Source organism: Watersipora subatra, chromosome 10 (genome assembly GCF_963576615.1).
Source record: "Watersipora subatra chromosome 10, tzWatSuba1.1, whole genome shotgun sequence".
Classification (NCBI taxonomy): Eukaryota; Metazoa; Bryozoa; class Gymnolaemata; order Cheilostomatida; family Watersiporidae; genus Watersipora; species Watersipora subatra.
The window spans coordinates 25,945,844-25,971,702 of NC_088717.1; the positions used below are offsets into that span (position 1 = coordinate 25,945,844).

A 25,859-nucleotide genomic window follows, 5' to 3' on the forward strand; every position below is an offset into this window, starting at 1 on the left:
ACAGGGTTGGTCTACAAAGACAAAAATGGCATCAAATTGTAGCTGATGTTTTAGCCTTTTATGGGTCGTAATTTCATTAAATCGATTTTTTTGACGCAACCACATCTTTAAACAGCAAGGTTGCTGCCATGTTAAAAAGCACCGTCCTGAGTTCTGCGGCCTATACAAAGGTACGGCCTATGTATTGTTTTATTATCGGTTTCTGGAAAATAAAGCAGATGCGGCTTATATAGGGGTGCGGTTTATAGTCCTAAAAGTACGGTAGTTTGCTCAGGCAATTGTTTTCCCAATTTGATTTGGTAGTTTTGACTTTTAATTGGCAATCGTAAGCATCCGAGTATAGAGACCTCTTATCATGTTCAGCATCCTAAAGATAAACTTACACAAACTTTTCTCAAAAAGTATTGGTATTTTTCTGTCATTTGAGATTGTTTTTGATGTTTGGTGTGATCTGACTGCCAGGGTGTTTAATGATTAAAATTAATAAAACTGTATTGTGGTTAACACGCCCAAAAGAAAACTACGTGCTACAGTGATGGCCAAAGTAGTTGGGACGCCTATTGAAATGAAACTAGAAATAGTTTCATTTCAAATGTTCATATTCAAATAATCTGGCTGTTAGATCAGCTAGATGACTACAACTATATATTTTCTAATTCTTCATATTGTCAGGAGTATGATGAAACTAATTATATCAATATTATAATTAGCTGGTTTTTATTATGAACTTTTTTACCGGGCAGCATCTTGAACTGCAATATTTAGCAAGATTTCGATTAGGGCCAATCTATGACAGTGTCTACTAGATATTGTAGTAAAATAATTTTGAACAACTCTTTGTACAATTTGGTAGCATCTATAGTATGCATAGCGTGTATAGCGGATATCGGCTATTGTTACAATTATAGCACTACGCATCTTTATTCTGTTGGTCTCTTTGCAACTATAAACCTGCTAATCACCCTTTCATTTGATCTGCACATTTTAACCCTGATCAAGAATTGGCAATTTTAATAGTGAAACATCCAGGCAGTCAGATCACATTAAATATCAAAAATAATCACATGTGATAGAAAAACCATACCTTGTGATAACATCTACTAAAATATTGTGGGTTCATATTTAAGAGCCTCGTGATGTAGTCTGACAATACCAACATGTTATTAACTTTTTAACCGTAATATGACAACTTCAAAATGATCATGTATAAAAATGTTGAAAAATGACTAGTACATCTCAAGGTCAACTAAAAATGCTTTGTAGTGGCTCCTTAGGGAATATGGTGTGGTGGTCTCAGCTGTATGCACCTTGGTGGTGTAGGCCATTTTGAATTTTGGTTTTGATACACTTTCAGATGATACGATTTACACCATTTTACACCATCCAGTTATTCTGTCGTCACCTTGTTCTTCGATGTTAGAATAAGTCAGTTGTCTTATAGTTGTCTTAGTATAATAGTTGTCTTATAATGGGAATGTGTGTTTATTTGTGGAAAGGATGCTGATAATATAGTGTACTCTAATATAATATAGTGTACTGTAATATAATACAGTGTACTGTAATATAATATAGTGTATTGTAATATAATATAGTGTACTGTACTGTAATATAGTATAGTGTACTGTAATATAATATACATGTAGTGTACTGTAATATAATATAGTGTACTGTAATATAATATAGTGTACTGTAATGTAATATAGTGTACCGTAATATAATATAGTGTACTGTAATATAATATAGTGTACCGTAATATAATATAGTGTACCGTAATATAATATAGTGTACTGTAATATAATATAGTGTACCGTAATATAATATAGTGTACCGTAATATAATATATTGTACCGTAACATAATATAGTGTACTGTAATATAATATAGTGTACCGTAATATAATGTAGTGTACTGTAATATACTATAGTGTACCGTAATATAATATAGTGTACCGTAATATAATATAGTGTACTGTAATATATAATATAGTGTACTGTAATATAATATAGTGTACTGCAATATAATATAGTGTATCGTAATATAATGTAGTGAACTGACAAATCTAGAATTTAGATAAAATCTAGACAAAAATTTCTCATTTGCAGTCAGAAACCTTCAAGTTTGAAGTAGACATCGCCTATCCAAGAGTCTGGAATGATGAGCAGGACTGGAAGGTCAACATCACGGCTAGCAAGGTGTGTGGGAATCTAGTTAAATTGCCTCCTTGCTGGATTACTGTGGTTTAACCATCATCATACTGAGGTGGGGGCAGTGTGTGTGTTTGTATTCCTCGACTTGTTGAGACAGACAAAGGTACAGCCAGGCATGTAATGTGAAGTATTAAAGGTGGGCAATTACAAACTTTACCTATTAAATGAACTATATTGTGGTGAACATTCTACAAAATAATTCATATTCTAAACCTCCGTCTTCATGAAATGTTGCTCATAATTCTTTAATGACAGTCAAATATAAAATCATCTTTTTACAAATTACGTGAACAGCAGCAATGTTATATAAACAGCAGCAATGTTATATGAACATCAACAATTTTATATGAACATCAACAATGTTATATGAACATCAACAATGTTATACAAACATCAACAATGTTATACAAACATCAACAATGTTATACAAACATCAATAATGTTATACAAACATCAACAATGTTATACAAACATCAACAATGTTATATAAACGTCAACAATGTTATACAAACATCAATAATGTTATACAAACATCAACAATGTTATACAAACATCAACAATGTTATTCAAACATCAACAATGTTATACAAACATCAACAATGTTATACAAACATCAACGATGTTATACAAACATCAACAATGTGATGTGAACAGCAGCAGTGTGTAGTTCACACTAATAACCAGTTAGGTATATGAAGAAGCAACCAGAGTTCTTAGTTACCATGTCATTGTATGAGAGCTCATGTGTACTATTGCTCCAGCAGCCGTGAAATGGTATATTTGATATGTATTGAATCTATTACCGAATAAATGTACAGATCAAGAAACACAAATCTCAAGGTGCATTGAAAATGCTGCATACACCCAAAATTAATCTCAATTTTATTATATAAATATTTATCTTATTTTTTTAAACTAGTCCATATCTTGATTCATCAAAATCTAGTATCATTTCACTTTTTAAAACTTGGTAAATATATTCTCGTAAAACTCGTACCTATTGACTATAAATAGAAGTAAAATATTTGCATCAGATGTTAGCATAAACAGTTTGTAGCTTGTGGTACGCTGTTTCCTTTTGCGCTTGGCCATTATATCCGATATTGGCCATTATATTCGATATTGGCCATTATATTCGATATTGGCCATTATATCCGATATTGGCCATTATATTCGATATTGGCCATTATATTCGATATTGGCAATTATATTCGATATTGGCCATTATATTCGATATTGGGATTTATATCCGATATTGGCCATTATATTCGATATTGGCCATTATATTCGATATTGGCCATTATATTCGATATTGGCCATTATATCCGATATTGGCCATTATATTCGATATTGGCCATTATATTCGATATTGGCCATTATATCCGATATTGGCCATTATATTCGATATTGGCCATTATATCCGATATTGGCCATTATATTCGATATTGGCCATTATATTCGATATTGGCCATTATATCCGATATTGGCCATTATATTCGATATTGGCCATTATATTCGATATTGGCCATTATATTCGATATTGGCCATTATATCCGATATTGGCCATTATATTCGATATTGGCCATTATATTCGATATTGGCCATTATATTCGATATTGGCCATTATATCCGATATTGGCCATTATATTCGATATTGGGCAATCAAAGGTAGTAAATTATAAATTTTAGTTCAAAAGTGAATTATTGTTAAACTGAATTTTTCGCTAATTAAAATGTTCATACAAACTTGCTAAAGAGAAAGCATGGAATTACTGAAACAAAAACAACCATAATTTTAGCGCTGATCTGTTAGTCATTAACACATGCAATTTGGTGAAAGTGGTATGGGATGGCTTCGGTTACATGAACAGGTTTTTGACAATGTTCTATTTTGAGTTTTTGTGTTCAGTGCAGGCAAATATTTAGTGTAGTCATTACTGAAATAGTATAATTAGTGTTTGCATGAACATCAGGTACAAATATCAAAATTTACCTGCGCAGACTCATCTAAACATGTCAAACAATTGAGGTATCGTACTGGGCGATTCGTGTTCCATTCCTCACAGGACATTGTGTGCTTCTGCACTCACAAACCATGGCATGTTTTTTTTTCCTGCAATTCATCACATGTTTTTTCTCTGCAGGTCATCACGAGCATCCTCGGCTTTCGCTTGTTTCATTTTGGCTGACCTTTGTGTTTTCTTTTGTACAGGTTATAACATGTTCTGTTGTTGCAGACCATAGCGTGTTTTCTTTATGAACACGTCAACTTCCTCTATGATCTCGCTGTCGACTGGTCCTCTCCTCATGTTGTGCCGGACATCTTTGAGTTTGTGCCTTACACCTGGCACATAAATCTGCTTTTGAAGGAGTTTGAGCTTATCATGCATGCCCATGAGTTCAACTGGATTGACACTTCATCGACCAATTCGGAGAGCAGTGAGTCACATGACACCTAGCTATGCATTTGTTTAGCTGACGTTTAACATTTGGTATAACCAAAGTGTAGTTTTGGTAATGAATGTGAGTTGTAAAGACTGCTTGGCAATTTTAAAGTAAAAAGACTACTTGTTAAATTTGCTTATTAAATCATTTTCAGTGGTGACATTTAAATGGGAAAAGCCGAAAAAAGAAGTGTTGTCAATTTTAATCTTGAAACATGATGGCAGTCAGATCACATCAAACATAAAAAACCATTACAAATAATAAAAAAGTATCGAAACTTTCTGATCAAATTTACAAAAAATGTTGTGCAAATTCATCTTTAATACGGTGCGTCTGTGAACTTTGTTCTGCAATTTGATGCGTGCCTTTTGGTACGTGCACTATGGTCACCGCTCCACAAACTAGTTCCGATAAAGCGATGAGACCTCCTGCTAAGTATACAGTGGGTGTGTGCTGCTAATTTCTATAAATTTACTTGTTCAACAACCCCCTAAAATCGCATCAGTAAAACAACATTCTTATGAGGCTCACATTAAATTGGGAGGCGGCGGAGGACAAGTTGCGCCACCGTATATGGGTGGATTGTGGACACATGGGCTAAGGTGAAGCCACTCTCTATTGTCAGAGCTTTCGAGAAAGCCAGCTTCAATTTCGAATGGCAACCAGCTAGCGAGTCTGACTCAGTCAATAATGAAGAAGAACTCGGAATGCTGGACAGAAGGTTGGAAGAAGAGTGAATATTTATTCAATAAAGTTGACTAAACTCACTATTTTGCTTGTTGTTTTTTACAAATGTTTTCAAATTGTTTTATAATATGGTATGCGCTATATATTGGTCAAGTGCTTATGTAGACCACATTACTGAGACTGCACCCAATAATGCCTCGCGCCCGACGGTACCGAATATAAAACACCTTGAAGAAAGCTAATGTGTGACTGATATATCAAGTCATATTACTCAGGTCATTGTATAATATACTCATTCTGGGGATATATTAATATTTCACAAACATCTTGTACTTCAGGTCAGATCGCTATCTGCGGGGACTCCTTAGACTGCCAGATAGCTCTTCCATTTATTGAGTTTCTTCCCGAGACAGTTCCTTATGACTTCTTTCTTACCGGTGAATTTCTTGAGGCTCGACTTTATGTGCCCGAGACGAACACTAGCCAAGCTATTTTGCTGTCTCTGGCTAACAGCGCACGAGTGACCAACAGAGATGGACACAAACTTAGCGAGCCATTTGGAACGACTAACAAATGGAGAGGAAGCACCAAAAGAGAGTATGTCATCCGAAAGTATTCTGAAATATTTGTGTGTTTTGGTGTATTGGCATAATTGTAGAAAAATTCTGGTTGTTCTGGCAGCTTTAATTAATTTATTTAGCCTACAGATATGGTTTTGACAATTTTACTCCTGATTGCATGATCCATTAATACGTCGATAGCTGGTTTGGTGTTAATTGAATAGGGCTATTGATGATGTTATGATCATGGAATAGCTCTATGATTGTTCTCTTTATTATTGGATAACTCTGTGACCTCTGGTTTAGTGTATTTTTATTATTATTATTATTACAATTTGTATTATTTTAGCTACTCAATTTCAAACGTTTTATAGTCGCGGTACTAATACCTAGGATGCTACGGGGCTGGTGTGTCAATATGTTGTTTTTTTTCAACATATTGCTTTTAGTCTGAAAGAACTGTTCATCACCAATCTAATAGGAAGCATTAAAGGAACTTCCTTGCCATATTCAAAACAACAACTTTTTTGTTTGTAAACCTAAAAACTAGTTTTATATGTTCCGCACTTTGGTCTACTAATTGCTTTATGGACAGTTTGAATCCTTCTGGCCGCATTGCGACGATATATGAAAATAACATATTTTTACATAGCTATTCAAGCCTTGGAGTGACTGAAGAGCTGGATACTAAGTTATGTGTAGACCTTTAGGGGATGGTATAGCGCAGTCTCAAATTGCTTATGTACAACAATTAGCCAGCTTTGCTGCATTGTCGGTTCGACGCAATAGTTTTTCTACTGAAATGTCTGGGGTGATCGATGTATTATGAAATGTGCGTTTAAAATCATACCACAGGTTTTGGCAAAATGTTGCTGATCAAAGAGACAAAAATAACATCATGCAAAAAATATTAAAGCAAAAGTTGCTGTTAAAACTTCTTTTCTGACATGGAATAGTTTGAGCTCTTCTACATGTCTTAGACACTAAAATTATATTATTATGGAATCAAGCATTTATTATAGCTTGATCGAATTATACCCAAAATTTATGCGTGAGAAATACACTGCATCGGTCAACAATATTTTATTGCTGAATTTTTGACATATCATGTTTCAACGAAAACTTAGTAAAAAACTGTTTGTAATTAGAATAATTATCAGCAATAAATGCAGTCATATTATTTTGTGTTTTCAATTAGAGAAACTTCATCTTAAACTGCCTGTACAGGTCAATTGGTTTATCACAGGCGAAACAGTATGGCGAACTTAGAGTTTTCAATGGTATAAAATAACCCTTAGCTCTCTCCATATTCATACATTGTCCCATGACCTAACGCGAGCGAAGCGATTGGTTGGGAGATTTATGATAAACGCATATGTGCACACAACTCTCGAAAATTATTCATAAACTGCCTTCACAAACCCTTGTACCGAAATCTCATCTACAAATTTAACCATTTTTCAATGGAGTCGTTTAAGTATAATAACGATACAAAACACATATAAGCCAATTTAAATATGTTACCAAGTCTTTATTATTTGTAGAAAATTTCCTAAACCTTACCCATCTGATCGGATTATACATAAATAGACAGATTAATTTGGCCTAAAATCGTTGTTAAAGCTTGCCAAGCCTTATTTTTATCAAAATTAAGACCGACAAGCGTAACGCCGAGCGACAGAGAATAGAACCATTAAGTGTGCACATTTCACGAAAAAATATCGTGCACATTTCACCAGTCTATAGCATTGTCGAATTGCCCAAGGTTTCTGTAATTAACGTAGAAGTACTGAAATATAATCGTTTCTCTTTTGCCAATTTCAAAGTAACTGACATTTTGGACACTTATGAGTACTTTGGTATTCCAACTGATGTCCAAAGCAGTGAAAGTAAAGGTAATGACGATGATATTTTTTCTAACGATTCTTATGAGATTATTACAATATTTAATTATAAGAATAATTATTCGATTTTTTAAGATTTAATTATAAGAATAAGCATTCGAATTTACAAGATCGAAGTATATAGTGATCGATGTTGGGCAACATATTACTGTTATTATTTTTTCTAAATAGTTTTGTTAAATAGATTTGCTAAAAATATATATAAATATGACAACTTCTTGATATTGTTAGCTATGACGTTTTTAAATGTAAACAAAATTGTGCATTGGTTTTCTATTATTACAGTATTACTATATTAATAATATTGGTTATTCTAATAATATCAGTGCATTTTACTTCTAATATTGGCCAATATTGCATTTCTCCTATTGCAGGGGGAGAGATATAAACATATAATCTTTTCCTTTCATTATTCCTGTTTGTTGTATATAATAACACCCACACCCAGTACATTACAGCTATCATTGCAGTTATCCTATTGCACTTCACTGCCATTTGACTGCTAATATTGCATTTCTCAACCATCAGTACCCTTTCTTTTTCCCAATATCACTTTGGTCATGGGCTGTATGACAGGAGAATTTACAGTTTATTTTGGTCATTTCTGTAGAGACGGTTGGATTGATGTGATGTCTACTCCTATCCTCGCCGCTCAGATAGTTTATGAGTATTATCCCATGTATGTGTTGACTGATGAGTCATACGGGGAGATGATAGGCACCCTCGTCACACATCCGGACAATATTCCCTTCAACTCTACTCAGCATAACGTGAGTATACATTTTATTTTGTTGCAATTTTTTAAACATTTTAGTTCATGACTTCATTAAAGAAAAGAAGTCAGGCGTGGTAGGAGACGCGATATGGACAACCAACCACACTAATGCAACTAATACACACTAGGCCATCTTCGGGCATTGCAAAAGTCTGGAAATTCATTATTGTGTACTGTACATTAGACAGACTATATTGTCTCCCACTCATACTCCTAAGCTACAATCCATCATTTTTTTACGTCATCAAGTCGTTTGCACATGCGCTCGTTCTGGAAAAAACTGCCATATTTGTAGAAAACGATCTTTTTTCTTTTATTTAATAGTACTTTTTTGTGTTGTTTTGATACTATAATAAAAAAATTTCAAAGCATCGTTTTCAAAAACTACTTGCAAAAGCGTTGTGTTTGTAACGATAAAATTGTCTATGAAGATGGCCGACAACGATAAAATGACGTCACGAAAAAACGAAGGATATGATTCAATATACATATACAACTGCGACAGGGTACAGTACAATATTAATAACAGTAATAGTAACAAACAAATATTGCTGTCCAACACTCTGGTGGGAAACTCAAGCGCTCATGTGCTCTGTGGTCAGAGCCTCATATTGGTCAAAGTTGTCATTCTTCGGACTGACAATTGGACAGTCGGACTTTGTGTGGAAAATTGAAAGTAGGAGTATTGCAGGCGAAAAATGCGAGGATCAACTGGACTGCTATGGATCTAAGTAGATGCAAATAATCTTTTGAACAACATGGGTTGAATATCGATAATCATCATTGCAATAGTTCTTTTTAATATTTTCCATCAATCTATAGTCAGTAATTTGTATGCAATTTCCATGTTAGCATTGAGTCAAGTTTCATTTGGATTACTATCTTATTGCGCTGTTTCAAACATTCTAATTTTTTTACTCTTGCACTTCCACTTGTACTAAAGATTAGCCCACCAACAATAGGGTGCTTCTCTAATAAGATCTATAAATTCACTCACTCATTTTATAAACCTCGAAGCTTATATTATAGACCTATCTACTGATGCCGTAGCTCTGCCCAGTTATACAGTGGACTCTCTCACACATCTACCAAATCTATGAAATATCAATAGACATGTACTCTAGTCTTTCTACTTAAGTGTACTGTTTATCTACAACTCCTTCAGCTTGCTTGATGATACGATGGATACACACACCAGTATTCTTTTCTCTCCCAAATAAACTATAGATCTGTCAAGTAGTTTGTTGTATACAATCATTTGGATTATGGATATACCAGCTGATCATGAGGATTTACACTTGCTCTGGCTGTAGATTTGTAACACCGAACTTTGGATCCAACAAGGACATAAATAGTTCACATGAAGTTAGTGTCATTGTTAGAGCGGGTCACCTCCTTTTAATTCTTCTACAGAATGCTGACAGCAGCAGCCTTCCTCAAACTGTGCCCTCAGGTACCAGTCTTAGCACTGAGAGTGAAGAACTATCAAAAGCCTTAGATCCAGCTACAATGGAACCGCACAGGGTAACGGTAGAGATAGAGATTGGGTCTAGTGAGCTCATGCTCTATGGGTATGTCTTCTGTTCCATTTTTTTCAATGAGTATAGGTGTTGTTGTTTAATATATTGTGTATATGAGTATAGGTGGTGTTGTCTGATATATTGTGTATATGAGTATAGGTGGTGTTGTCTGATATATTGTGTATATGAGTATAGGTGGTGTTGTCTGATATATTGTGTATATGAGTATAGGTGGTGTTGTCTGATATATTGTGTATATGAGTATAGGTGGTGTTGTCTTATATATTGTGTATATGAGTATAGGTGGTGTTTTCTGATATATTGTGTATATGAGTATAGGTGGTGTTGTCTGATATATTGTGTATATGAGTATAGGTGGTGTTGTTTGATATTTTGTGTATATGAGTCTAGGTGTTGTTGTCTGATATATTGTGTATATGAGTGTGGGTGTTGTTGTCTGATATATTGCTAAATTAAGTAAGGGGTTGCTCTGACTATTTGGGCTTATCTGTCAGCTAATAGCTCATATTGGCCGGTGAAATATAAATCTATAGTATATTAACATAGCCCACTGATCAAGAAAGGCTGTTGGTTTGGTATTGTATTGTAATGAGTAATTGTATGATTTGTATTTCAGTGTTTCAAAGCCATAGCCTTTAGATAAGTTTTACTGAACAAAATGCTTCTAGGAATATAGAACATTCTTAAAAAATGTTTTTGCAAATATGGAAAATAGAAATATTTTTGTTTCATAAAATCAGAAAGATTGTCAATACATAAATTCTGTTTTAACAAGATGTATTTGTCATCATGGATAATTTGATGGTGTTTGCAAACAAAGTACCTTTTCCGATGGTTAAAAATCAACTCCCTCTTGTTCTATCGTTCAAGTTGAAAGTTTTTAATCTATTTGATTACAGATCAGTCTTCAAGTACTTCATGCAGTTCAAGGACAATTATTTCGGCTACTATCAAACATTTACTAGCATGCAAACATCAAATGAAAAAGGACCGCCTCGTTCCGAGAAGACCGACCGGCAAGGCGACACCGCATCAACACCAGAGCTGTTTGACCCACGTAAATACAGACCAATGTCCATAAAGTTCGCTGTCACTCTTCATGACCTTCACGGCCATCTTGTTAAGGTGTGTAACTCACATCGTTCATCTATACTAGTCGCTCCTGTGTAAAGAGAATGTGCAGGTCTTGTAATACCATCACTTTACATTGGGTGTAGCCTCATTGAAATATCAAATCTAATGGAGCAAATTCGGTAATCCTCTTAACTACATCACCAGCTATATGGAGAAAAGTAACATTTCTTCAAAGTTTTTTGCACTTGACTTCGTTTTCCAGCTGTGAGTCAATGACTGGCAAAGATGTCCACTCCGGAGTTTGCCTTGAAGCAGTGTCGTACCACAAGGCCAGGTTTTTTCTTTGTGGTATCTTGTGTTAAAAATAGTACAATTAAATTTAAAGGAAAGAGTTTCCGTTTTCTATATTGTATAAATTATATTACCAACCTATTGTTGGCCGAATTATGATATGAAAAACTCAACTCATGAAATTAATTAACTTTGAGAGCTTTCCCCTCACGCTATTCATCACGATTCCTCATATGTGACCTGATTGAGCTAAAAAACTTTTGCAGCATTGCGCTGAAAAGGATCCACCGTGTGCAAGTATCTACATTGATAGGCTAGCCTTCGAAATGGACAAAGACTATCAAGAAACCAGGCTACAGGTAATTGTCTCCCCTGCCATGCTCTTGGCTAAGGACAGCATTCAGAGACCAGCTAGCCAGCAGCATCTCTCAGAAGGTCATATAACTGTCTCGGGGCTGCAGATGAGAGGTTTGTGTTATATATGACAAGTCTTACAAACACCCTACATTTGAGATTCTCGTGTGCCCTAACAATAGCAGTTCAGCGATTTTCTAGTTTTGTCTGATCCGCTAAAAGTCCAACTCTTCTGTGTGTAAACATTGTCCGGCAAGCAGTTTCCACTTAGCTGTCTAGCTGGGCATCTAGGAGATTTCAGTTTATTTACCATCAGTATGTCGAATGCATCGTGATTTGCTGTTATGAGTGATTCTATTGGTCCAACTGATCAGCACCAATTTCTTTCCCGATTCTGGGGGTTGCTGATGGTCTCCCAATGCGTTATCTGTCATACGGTATGATCTTTCTGGCATTTTTAAAAGTAGGTGAAGTAGGTGTTAGCTTCAAAAAATCTCAAAGATCTTTAAATTTGTAAAACGGTTTTATTCATCCATCTGTCCTTCTATGAATCCATCTGTCCTTCTATGAATCCATCTGTCTTTCTATGAATCCATCTGTCTTTCTATGAATCCATCTGTCTTTCTATGAATCCATCTGTCCTTCTATGAATCCATCTGTCTTTCTATGAATCCATCTGTCTTTCTATGAATCCATCTGTCCTTCTATGAATCCATCTGTCCTTCTATGAATCCATCTGTCTTTCTATGAATCCATCTGTCTTTCTATGAATCCATCTGTCTTTCTATGAATCCATCTGTCTTTCTATGAATCCATCTGTCTTTCTATGAATCCATCTGTCTTTCTATGAATCCATCTGTCTTTCTATGAATCCATCTGTCTTTCTATGAATCCATCTGTCTTTCTATGAATCCATCTGTCTTTCTATGAATCCATCTGTCTTTCTATGAATCCATCTGTCTTTCTATGAATCCATCTGTCCTTCTATGAATCCATCTGTCTTTCTATGAATTTGCTTGCTTCTAACTGCATTTCGTGAAAAACATGGAATTATTAGCAAGCCGATATTTACTATAAACAGCTGAACAATCAGTTTGAGGAAGATGAGTTGAAAATATAGTATATGCATGGATCAACAATGAATTTTATATATTCTAAAAGTATTATATATAGTATATATATAAACAATTAATTCTAAATAGACTGGTCTGAGACAAACTAGATCTTAAAATATTACTGTTAAACTGGGCTATTGCCAAGGGGTTTTAATACGTGATACAGCACCTTGTCAGGGCTCTCAGCTCTGAATAGTTTCTGACTGCAAGGGATGGCTCTCTTTCCTTCTATCCCTTTTACATCTTTTCCATCTATCTCTCCTCTGCACTAATCAGCTGTTGGCTAGACTGACATTCTTTACAATAAATATAATTTACTTATTAGCGCATACTCTCCTACAGACACTGTAGAGAAATGGGGAGATGATAATAGTTTAGTGTTGTTTTTGCTTCAGGCCATGCAATGTTCTCTCATAAAGACCTGCCTTTGGAGGCCGAAACAATTGAATATGGTTGGTTGATACAGCTCACCATCGGAGACATCAAGGTATTTGTTAGTAGTAAATGCAGTCTGCTATCGGAGACATAAATGTATTTGCTAGTAGTCAATGTAGATTACTATATGTACATTACTATATCTGCAAGTGGTTGGTACAGTCAACTATCGGAGAGATCAAAATGTTTTTTAGTGATTAATGCGGATTACTATTGGTCTGTCAAAATATTCGCAGATTTATCCACGGCTCTCAATCGTTAGGGTGGAGTATTGAGACCAGTATGCATTATCAACCCCAGGATTGAACACGACTATCTCACATTTTAACAGGATAGCAGAAGTTGTGAAGCTCAGCATTGGGTACTAAACATGGAATATAGTGAAGTTCAGCTGTGATATTCATACTGATCTTTGGAAAGTTTGGAAACCTGTGTAGGAAAAAGTGTTTTCTGTAGTTGCTCCAAGCCTGGTGATGATTCGAATATCAATATTTTCCACTGAATCAGGCACTAGATGTTATTGACTGTTACAGGGCAGACTGACCGTTCCACAGCTAGAACCTATACTTCAGTTCTTGAGAACTGCTGTTTTCCTAATTGATGACACAGAAAACCAGCTTTGTCGACCCGATGTCGAGAAATGCCAGCACTACAAGCCACAGCCCCAGTGTGTTCTCTCCTCTGAGGCTATTAACATTCCTGGCAAGGTATCCACTGCTCATCTCTTATGCCACTTTTACTGTTTAGATTGGCCAGTTTTTTTCCAGACTAGGAATATCTCAAGTGTCTACTATAAGCTGTTTTATAGCTTGTATTTACTGTTTCTATTGTGTGCATGATGCGGACTTGGAGTTGTGCACACATTGAATTACTGAGTGAAGTTACTGAGTGTTTTAATAAACATTTGTACATTGCAAATTAACGACGGCGCTTTGTTAAAAAAAATAAGGATTTCTATGCCAGAGGTCATAGCGAAATATTTGGAACTGCTCGAATAGAAATAAGAATGACTGATGTGCAGAAAATGTTTAAAGTGGAATAGTTTGCGCTGCCTTTTATTGTGCACATTTTGCAAGCATGAAACATTCGTCCAAAATTTGCGAGTAACAAAACTCACTTGACTTGTGGGTTTTTGTTGTTTCCATCTTATGGATGACAAGTTTGGGGATTTATCCTCTCATGGAAACTCGGTGATAACTACGCGAACCCGTTGCTGATGCCTGCCTGTCAAGGTGTGAGCATTTGTTTCTCTCTTCTTTGCAGACGCTTGTGTTTATACAAGAGCCTGACATTAGGAACTATGTCGGGCCACCAGCCGTGTGGTTAGTGTCAGCAATGCCTAAGCACGATCATTGCAGAAAGATCAAAAACTGTTCGACAAAGCAGAGCAGGAAATGGCTCATAGCATAGAAGAGCAGCAAACAAGCTGTCTCCATCAGCATCCGCTGGTTTAAGTTTACGTAATCTTTAGCGTGGAAAGCAAAAAAGGATCTGTAATAATTTTCTGTTTGGACATAATGTTTAACCACAAATAAGCGTTAGTTATATTGACAGTAATCTCGCTTTGAATGAAACGTCGTGATGGAAGCATTTTTTGCAAGCATGAAACATTCGATCAAAATATGTGAGTAACAAAACTCGCTTCACTCGTAGTTTTTTGCCGTTTCCATTTTGCAAAAGGCGCAAACTGGTAGACCGTGTCATGAGACCGCAGTGAATGGTAATGATTGAATATAATGGCTGACCAATCAGTGAATCCAATTTTCACATGCTGTTACATAACAGTTGTACAACAGTTAATTCACTACCTATTTACTTAATTCGACTGACAAGCTTTGATTAGTTCACTTTTAATTTTTTTAGAATTGGATTTTTATTTAGGGGCAACATTTAAGTACTTTTACCACTTTGTTTTCTCACATTTGCAAACGTTCGTTTGTAGCTCCCTTGCTTAATGCGATGAATAACATTCTCGGAATTTTTAAGGTTGCTTTTTGTGAAAGTCTTGCATGGCACATAATAGTGGAACATCAAAAACAGCATGAAAATGTAAAAGGTAACAAGAATTGTGAAGCTGGCTAAAATACCTGACACGTTTACTAGTTTTTGTTCCAACCCGCTTCATCCAATGAACTTTGATGTCAGGTGGTGCTCTGTCCGACAGAGGAGGATGTGAAGTATCGGATGACGAGAGTCTCTGTAGATTTGGTAGAGTTATACCTTGTAGAGTCTGGTGTAGCTCTAGAGATGCAACTCTTTCCTCTTCGCCTATCAACTTGCAATCTCCATGGTCAGTAACGATAGTGAAATTATATGTGTTTATATAACATATATTTATCCGGTTATATATGTCTAAACATTTTTATGTATATATATATATAAATTGTTTCCTCACCCCGGTTAACCCGTATGGGTGGTAATTTCTGCTCTAACTCGGGTCTCTTACCAGAGACCTGGGAGTTTGAGCACTCGCCTCAAGACCTTAGCTGTTCCCAATAGCACACTTTTCTGCAACTCCCCTGAGTTGATTGCTGTTGGTATATAACTATATATATATATATATATATATACACACTCATGCTACATAGGTATAACAGTACTGTTTCGGCTATTGAAGCCTCATCAGTGCAGCTTAGAGCTTACGCAAGGGACACAAATTCCATTACCAATGAGAGTTGACTTCCTGCCACGAAACAACTAATTTGCCTCACAGACTAAGAAAGTCAATGTGCTGACACCAGAGTGCTCAAATCACAAAAGTGATGAGCTTTTCACAAAGGCTAATAGTGCCGCACCTCTCACAGAGTGCTCAACCAAACCGAAGTGAGGGAGCACATACTCATTCTACATGTATATGCACACATATATACATGTGTGCATATACATGTAGCATATACGTATATATATATATATATATATATATATATATATATATATATATATATATATATGTTTAGATGTTAGCTGAACAATTTAATTGGACTGTTTTCAAACTTTCCCATTGAAGCAAGTGTTCGTGTAAATTCAGCACATATGGAGAAAATGCTTTTCTATTGTTACAAGGGTTGTCCTCTTTTTCAAGAAAATGAAAGAGGAGACGATTCCTAACTTCAAGTTATTATGTTTTAATAATGAATAATCATTTGAGATATAATTGTGGCTGACACAAGTTTCCGTTATACTCCATGCTTGTGGTGACAGGAAAAGCTCCTGTGGAGTTTATATAGAGTTACCTTCCCCTTTGGTATCTCCCGTGTTGTTTGTAAGTGAATGTGTCAGCAGGAAGACAATCCCATTCACATTTACCTCGTTAAAGTTTTATTCTTTATTTTTTCTTCGTTTGAACTGTTGTCCGTGGGAGCTCTCCACGGCAGTAGTATTTATTTTAGGTCAAAACAACAAGACAGGTATCACAGGGCTCATAGAGCATATACAACTCAAACAAATGATATACTCTGTCTCCAGTTTAGAAGATAACTGGAACACTGGAGAGCCTTGGTTGGAGGCTGGTGAGTAGCTTGACACCAATGTCTTTTCTACTTCTAGTGTAATCCTTCTGTATCGATGAAAGTTTGTCTTATGTAAGGGATGAGATAGTATGAAGGAATAACAATTAGTGTTGTACCTTGATGGACTGATCGGCTTTGAATCATAAGGTAATCTTTAATAGAGAAGTCATTTACAGCCTGGCTGCCATTGGTTTGGGTTGACTAATAGCTTCTCTTTCCACGCGTGATTAGTATATGTGCTAGTTGAGTGTCTTAAGGAGTCTTTACATTCTTCAAAGGATGTCGGTACAGTCCATGTTTGCTACTCGCTGGTTTGTGCGGTGGCTCATGTTGTTTATGCTGGTTATTCACTGGATATTCTCTTCATGAACACAAAACTAAATTGATAATTGGCTGTAAATGGTCAATTTGTTTTTTGTTGGTAGTTCATTCGTCGATTTAAACCTGGTGGACCGGTCATGGATTGATGGATTGATTGATGGCACTCCATCGGTTAATTTATCAATGATTGTTTGACCATTGATTGAAGATATTTCTCTGTCTGATATATTGAGTGGCTGGCAGTAGCCTACATTGTTATATCTTGTCGGTTTTTGATATCGTAATTGTTTTGACCATTCCGGTAGATGCACCAATGGTTGATACAATCAGCTGCTGGAGAGATCAAGGTATTCACTAGTCGTAAATGCAGGTTGATATCTGTACATTAATGCATCGTGAGTGGTTGGCACAGCCAACTATTGGAGAGATCAAAGTATTTGCTAGTAGTTAATACAGTTTGCTAGAGAGACATCAAGGTATTTGCATATCTATCCACGGCTCTGTATTGTCAGGTTTGGAATATGGAGACCAGTTGCCATTCTCCAGCAGCTCTCATTCAGCTTAGCTTCACAGCCAATTTATAGCTGTCGAACTCTAGCCCGTGACCGCCGTTCTAATTGACTCTAAGATTCACAGCCTCTATATCAAAATTTTGCCTACCGCTCCTCTCTGGGTTTATAATTGGGTGGGTCCGAGCCTTAAAAGTTAGAAAGATGTAGAATATTTTATATTGACCACTAGCGTGAGCAGCAAGGATATTGGCAAAGCATAGAATATTGTTATGATAATCATCTCTTATTTTATGTAAGCAGGTTTTGGAGTTATCTTCACCTACATCAACAAAAGTAGGCAACTATTATTGCTAGTTTTATTTCCTCAATGCAATCCAATAATTGAGTCTACTGCAGTGAACGATGCTATTAGAAAATTCAATTCAAAAGTTCACTGCATTGATATATTTTTTGGTGTTAGGTCAGTGGCTATTATGTCTTTAGGTGATGGCTCATTGGCTGCTTTGTTCTTGGGCGATGGCTCATTGGCTGTTATGGTCAGTTTGGTTATTTTATCAGTGGACCAATTAGAAGTTGAACTGTTATCTGTTTGCATCTTTCATGGTACAGCACAGTAGCTGATACACTATTAGTACATACTCTATTGGTCAGGTTACTGTTCGTGCAGCGCTACTGACTCATAAACTAGTTAATATTAGTTCAGTGTTATATTGTTAGATTGCCCAGTAGGTAAGCTCCTGCTGACTATTGCTTGTTGACCTGCTAGGTTCTGTCAGCCTCGGACCCATCAATATTGACGCAGCCACCTCGCTGGCCCAGCCTGAGCTCCACTTGTTGCAACACATCTTCTTAAAAAGACATGACCGAAAGACCCAAAGGCTCTGGTTTCTTTGGGATAAAAGCAATCAGGTGAATCGTCATATACTGTTTTCTCCAGCATATATATATAAAGCGATATATTTAACGCTATATGGAGGTGTATCACAGTATATGGAAGTATATAACAGTATATAGAAGTGTATAATAGTATATGGCAGTATATAACAGTATATTGAGGTGTATAACAGTATTTGGAGGTGTATAACATTATATGGAAGTTTATAACAGTATATAGAAGTGTATAATAGTCTATGGAAGTGTATACCAGTATTTGGAGGTGAATAATAGTATATGGAGGTGTATAACAATATATGGAAGTAAATAACAGTAAACGGAGATGTATAATAGTATATGGAGGTGTTCAACAGTATACGGAGGTGGATAGTAGTATATGGCAGTGTATAACAGTATATGGAAGCGTATACCAGAATATGGAAGTGTACACCGGCATATGGAAGTGTATACCAGTATATGGAGGTGTATAACAGTATATGAAGGTGTAGTTGCACATTGCCCTGCTGTACTAAGAAATGAAGAGCCATTGTTATTATTTTTTGTTCTTGAACTTGCAAAAAATAGTCCAGTCATGAACATTCTTTCTTACTGATAAGTTGAATTACTATGTTTTATTCGTTTAAGCAGTGTGTATCAATTCTAGTGTTGCACGATAAAACGATATAATTCGATGTGACGATATATTTCAGTGGATGATTTTATATTTGGTCAGTTTTCAAATCGATATGAAAATCGAAATCGATATTTTATCGAAATATCGGCTTTATTTTATTTTGCAAAACTGGAGTTGTCTATTCTCCTTATTGTAAAGAGGAAACAACTCCTGTTTTTCAACAGATATTAACCACTATCCTCTCATATCGTTCATATTAAAGCCTAACACTATATATCGAAAGAAGACAACTCCAATGTTTGGTATTTTTCGATATATTTAGAAACTAAATAATCAATTTTACATGCAAAGGTATCGTGCAGCACTAATCATCTCCCATGACTGCTTACTTTTAGGTGCGTTTAATCTAAGTGCAAGCTATTGCAAGTCGAGTTCAGTTCTAGTTCAAGGCTTTGCGTTGGGTATATATTTGAATATATTTTGATCTAAATGCACCGATTTTTATTGATGTTTTTTGAGTTTATGCCACTACAACTGTTTATCACCATTTTCATGTGTGCTGATGCTATAGCCTTTCCTGGATATATGTCATTCTATTTTATTTGTTGATGCTTTTGTCTCAAGTCTTCTTATAATTGCATACTTAGGTTTAGCAGCATCATTACTCAGTGTTTGTATATCTATGTCTATGCTCAGGTTACTCTCATTGGCAACTATTTTGTAATTGGCTAATGTTTTCTTCATTTCATTTCAGTTTTGTAATATTTCTCATCTAAGCATGAATTACACAATTGAACCTTTCTAAAGCATTATTCTTGAGATCTGTTTAATCTGTTATGCCAGGTAAGCATTTGCATAGACTCACATGAATTGGTGTAACTGTCGTAAGTTTAGTTGTTGTGTAATCCATCAGCTTCTGCAAGATTCTCTCTGTTCTACAGAAAGCTGGAGAAGATGATGAGCTGTGTGACCGAAGAGGCAAATGTGGATGTCACGGTGGTTGTGCCTTCTTTGGAAAGAACTGCCAAGGACCTGGATTTTTTGATTTATACAATATATTTGATTTGCCAGCAGGGGTCGCCAGCATGAAGGTTGGTTTAGCTGTTGAACTCAACAATTGCGGGTGTATCTCCTAGGTTTGTACACCAGTGGAGTTGTTAGCCACTGTTCATTGAGTTGTTTGGTCGTAGCCTTTTCTAGATCAGGCACTATTTTCATATTATGTGGTTGATAAAAGACAGGTTTTGATTGACTGATTGTATCATTGATTGTTGTTTATTACCTGTGTTCCGCATGGATATTTGCAAATTTGATTAGTGGATATATAGCTATGCCAAACATCTTCGAGTTATGTTTGATCTGTTGCTAACTTTGGTCTTGTTATCATCAGTTTCCCAAATGAGCCTCTATGCTCTTTTGGGTTGATAAAGTTCATACTCAACATTAAAATCTGTTTAGAGCCGGGGTGCCCAATACGTCCATCATGAGACAGAATCTAGTCGGTGGCAGAATCAACATTAAATGACATAATCGTTCCACCCTCAATGGAGTTTGCCACTTGCTTGGCATTCATTTTTACCTGTAAATGCGCTGTGGTGTATCCCATGTTGGATCTCGTTCAGCCGATTATCCGTTCTTTATGGTATTTGATTGACATAGATGTATGTGACAGCGAATCTGCTTTTTCATTTTAGTGTTTACTGATGAACTTCATTTCTGCCAAAGAGAGCATTTAAAAATGCATGCAACATGTGAATCATTTGTTCTGGGTTTGTAATTTGAAAAGTAGGAAGGTGTTCTATCACACAAGTTGATCACTTAGACTTGATCATATGAGAAGTAGCTCAGGATGCAAATAAATATGGGCCCCTGGTTTAGAACAATAGAAAAGAATTTCAGCAAATTGCTTACTTTATATTTTTGATTTTTTGCAACTGTTGATGACATTGTTTCCTCTTTATAAAATCTTTTTTCTGTGGCTTCTTGCATCGCGAAGTTGAGTTTAAGATTTATAAGTTGATTAAATCTGAAAATAATGTCTACACATTGTTCGTTTACAATGTTTACACGTGAAATGGTTAAATGGTTCCTCAGCTCAGCTTGTTGAACTACGAGTGCTGAGTATGACCGTCTACGAAAAAGTGAAACAGATCCTTGATAGATTCAAACAACCTGCTGTGAAAGTCTTAACATTAACATCCTAAACTGCGTGTATACTTCCTCTCATTCGGTGAACTTGGAGTGCTACTTACAAATTTATATTTTAAGTACATTTTGATGGATGTTTTTGTCACCTCTGTCTATTATTTTAATGATCAAGTCATGAAGAGGTTTTCTGTAGGTAATACCATCAATATCAGCGATTCCAGGCGATGACGCTGGCTATGGCCAGAGCATTCTACACAAAGACTCACTCGTATTCGAGCTGCCAAACCCTCTCAACAAACCCTCTTCACTCAAACAAAGTATGCTTCTATCTGCTTATTCTTATCATTTTTATACGCTGTATTTTTACGTTTCCCCATAAGTCATCACTTTTTCCATGGCCTTGTTGAAGAAAATTTTCACAATTTCCTACATAGCATTAGGTGTTAGATAAAGCATCAGGTATGCGCAGTGAATCTATCTTTACACCTAGAAACGTAACAAGGTTGTTTTATTACTGTACCCCTGCAACAGTCATCTGGTGAATGCAAAGGCGCTCTGTTATTGCCAGGCGATTGTAGGTTGCTTTGGTATTGCACTTGCAGTAGCTGAATACTGGATGACTCCTATTTCTTCTCATTATTTAAACAAAGCTATAGAATCAAAGAGTTTTATACTTATCTTTATCTTGTCTTGTCTATCTTTACTTGTCTCAATCTCAGAAGAAATCACGTTTTGGTTAAAAGACGGTTTATGTGAATCTGAACACTTTGTATGTCAGGAGATCCATTTGGAGATGAAGATGATGATTCTGAGGCTCCTTTGATTACAAGTGGGCCTGCTTTAACCCCGACCGTTTCTCGGAGCTCCAGTATGAAGTCTCCCACTATACCATCCTCCAGAGTGCTAAGATATGACTCTGATAGCGATTCAAAATCTGTCAAGTTTATTGACATAAAAGGTACGACTGAACATCCTTGACCTTTTCAACATAGGAAAAAGTTGAAGTGTAGTTGTGTGTGAGCATGAGTTTAGCTAGTTTGACAAGTGCAGCTGACTCCATGTGTGTAGCTGATTTGACAAGTGCAGCTGACTGCGTGACTTGTTAATTGCTTGTGTCTAGTACACTGGACTGGTATTGCTGACTTCACTGGTACAGTTGGCTTCATAATTATCGTTCATTTGCTGACGTAGCTTACTTTACCTGTATTTGTGATTTGGAATATTTTGAATGTATAAGCTGATAATGTTTTTCAGTGCATTGCTTTTGTTTTTTATTTATAATATCACGATTAAAGTAGATCATGTTACTGGAGTTTGTAGGGAGTGGAAAAGAAGTAGATATGCTTGTAAATGAGAGCAGTTTAGTTTCTTTCTTATGGCTCCCTAGCTACTTATCTAAAGCCTTTCATTTTCATCTCATAGAAATATATTGTAATCATATAAATAATATGACAAATAGAAATTGATTAAATTACCTAAGAGTATGTTAAGGGTCTGTTGTTCCTTTTCTATGGGAATAATGCAAATCTCATGGCAGAATAATTTCGGCTGGTTTTTTGTCTAATCGTCCTTAAAACTTGACTTGCCAGACACTCATCATACTTTTAGGGTTTTCTCATTTTCTTCCCACTTGTCACCCCGAATCTCACGCTCTCCCCACTTGCCACCCCGAATCTCACGCTCTCCCCACTTGCCACCCCGAATCTCATGCTCTCCCCACTTGTCACCCCGAATCTCACGCTCTCCCCACTTGCCACCCCGAATCTCACGCTCTTCCCACTTGTCACCCCGAATCTCACGCTCTTCTCACTTGTCACCCCAAATCTTACACTCTTCCCCCTTGTCACCCCGAATCTCACGCTTTCCCCACTTGTCACCCCGAATCTCACACTCTCCCCACTTGTCACCCCGAATCTCATGCTCTCCCCACTTGTCACCCCGAATCTCACACTCTCCCCACTTGTCACCCCAAATCTCACGCTCTCCCCACTTGTCACCCCGAATCTCATGCTCTCCCCACTTGTCACCCCGAATCTCACACTCTCCCCACTTGTCACCCCAAATCTCACGCTCTCCCCACTTGTCACCCCGAGTCTCATGCTCTCCCCACTTGTCACCCCGAATCTCACACTCTCCCCACTTGTCACCCCGAATCTCATGCTCTCCCCACTTGTCACCCCGAATCTCACGCTCCCTCCACTTGTCACCCCGAATCTCACACTCTCCCCACATGTCACCCCGAATCTCACAGTCCTTGGGGTATAGTTTTACCTATACCTATTATTTTATATATTTTGCTTTGAATTAAAGTTTTTTAAACTAGTTTTACATCAATAAAACAAATGTTTAAGAATGTTGTGAGACTCACAAACAAAATCTTTTAGTTAATTTCAAATATTTACGTGTCTACATGTATGTAGTATGGTAGCGCTGTCCAGTATATAGTTTAATGCCTTAAGTGGAGATTTAGTTTTTAGATTTTTAATGGCGTTGACAACTTCGCATATAATTGTAGGTAATGTTTTAAAAATTAAATTAACTTTCTAGATATTTTACATAGGTTTTTAGCATGCCCATCTCTTTTTTTAACAATCAAAAGTGCCTAGGCGCTCGCAGCTTGACATAGGTATTTGACCTTGACCTTTATAGTTGGGTAAACGGACTAACATCCCGCAACAAATATTATTGATTAGAGTTATATATACAGACTTTCAAGTTCAACTAGTATTATGTAGTTATCTACTCTATCAACTTGGTTTGGAAACTCCTTAACAGTTGCAAATGAAGTCTTTCAGTTGGTTCGCCAATGATCATCACTTTACCCTGGCTAGTTGGCGTGTCAATGTTATTTGTTGACAGATTATAAACGACGTAGTATCAGCACATTGGGAAGGAAGAGAAGGCCATTTAGCGGGAACAAACAAACTCTGATGGCTCTGGGGTCATACTCCCCAACTAGCAGCTATTCAAGCGACGGCAGTTTCTACAGTGTCAGGAGCGAGATCATCAGCGAACCAGATCCGTAAGTTGCTTTTCTTATCTTTTTTTCACAAGATTTGAAGCGTAATAAGATCTCAGCGAGTAGCAGAAGTGTAATAGATTTTATAGCCTATTGACTGAGAACTGCTGATGTGCGCGTTCAGGTGCGCTAGCAAGGGCACCCGACATGAGGTGAATGAAAATATTTGTCATCTTTTTAAATAAGACATTATTGTAGCGCTGGCAGTTGTATGTTCTATCCTTGCGAATAAATATATTATCCATTCATGAATTCGAATGGTTCTAACAGCTCGGCGGCGCCCGCGGACAACTTACAGAGCGTCGCAGTGATGCAAGAGTCTAGTTACTACACTCATGTGTTTGCTCTATCCTATAACCTGACAAACTTTATCAATGTAGAAGGACAGCAGTTTTGAGGCAGCAGAGTGTTGCTAGCACCAACTCTCTCTACGAGCTGGCACCATCTGTTCCAAATATCGCCGCCCTCGACAGCAGGAAAAGCATCAGGTACGACTAATAGAAATAATCTCTAGATTAAGTCTTCACATTTTTGTTTAAAACCTTTATGCGTTCTATGGCCACATTTTCTGTTATCTCACTTTCTGTATCCATTGTATAACTTTTAATGTTTTAAAAACTCTTTCATTAGAGAATGAACTAATGACATTGATTGTTATTTACCTTATCATTATATTTCTTTTGATATAGGTTTTTTAAGAGTCATAAAAATAGGTGTAACTGTTCTCTAACCCTTTCACTGCTGTAGGCGCATTTATGTGTTTCTATGGTCAACTGTCGTAGACGCATTTATGCGACTTGCCCAGCAATTGTGTAGTAACTTAATTTATGATTCGTTGATATCATAACCAACGATCTTTAGGACTTTCATGATAGTGACAGTGTTGTTCAAAGATTGCTCTATAAAATTGACCTAAAATAACGAAACAATTTTAAATCTTTGTTTGGGAAATGTCAATCTTGAAAACAAACATTTTTTGTGTAAGTTTTGCTTTGTAAGTGCCTCTCGAGTTCAAAAACAAATAATTGCTCATGTTGACAACATTATAGCCGATTTAGACTTTTATGATTACACATATAATTACAATAGCATCACTGACTATGATGGTGGTAAAAGTAACGCTTAACGCTTAACGCTTCTACTGCCGTAGATGCATTTATGCGTTTTCTATGGTCGACTGCTGTAGACGCATTTTTACGACTTTCCCAGCAATTGCATAGTAACTTAATTTATTATTCATTGACAACATAACCAGCGGTCTTTAGAACTTTTATGGTATTGACATTTTAGAACTTTTATGGTATTGACAGTGTTGTCCGAAGATTTTTCTATATAATCAGCTTAAAATAACGAAGCACTTTTAAACTTTTGTTTGGAAATTTTCAGGTTAAAACGAACATTTTTTGTTTAAGTTTTGTAAATACTTCCCGAGTTAGAAAACAGATAATTATTTATG

At 36.3% G+C, this 25,859-nt stretch overlaps 1 protein-coding gene across 1 annotated transcript in view; it reads left to right on the forward strand.

Annotated features, from left to right (window-relative positions):
- Positions 1–25,859, forward strand: part of LOC137406922 (bridge-like lipid transfer protein family member 1) — a 139,606-nt gene that overhangs the window by 22,086 nt on the left and 91,661 nt on the right. Inside the window, 22 exon segments of the mRNA XM_068093524.1 lie at positions 2,102–2,191; positions 4,444–4,645; positions 5,677–5,935; positions 8,413–8,572; positions 9,991–10,148; positions 11,018–11,243; positions 11,750–11,951; positions 13,348–13,439; positions 13,921–14,094; positions 14,651–14,704; positions 15,533–15,677; positions 16,777–16,896; positions 18,496–18,645; positions 19,654–19,672; positions 20,213–20,327; positions 21,578–21,701; positions 22,163–22,342; positions 22,505–22,539; positions 22,993–23,643; positions 24,034–24,037; positions 24,244–24,406; positions 24,784–24,891. Of these exon segments, the coding sequence (XP_067949625.1) occupies positions 2,102–2,191; positions 4,444–4,645; positions 5,677–5,935; positions 8,413–8,572; positions 9,991–10,148; positions 11,018–11,243; positions 11,750–11,951; positions 13,348–13,439; positions 13,921–14,094; positions 14,651–14,704; positions 15,533–15,677; positions 16,777–16,896; positions 18,496–18,645; positions 19,654–19,672; positions 20,213–20,327; positions 21,578–21,701; positions 22,163–22,342; positions 22,505–22,539; positions 22,993–23,643; positions 24,034–24,037; positions 24,244–24,406; positions 24,784–24,891 (3,431 nt within the window).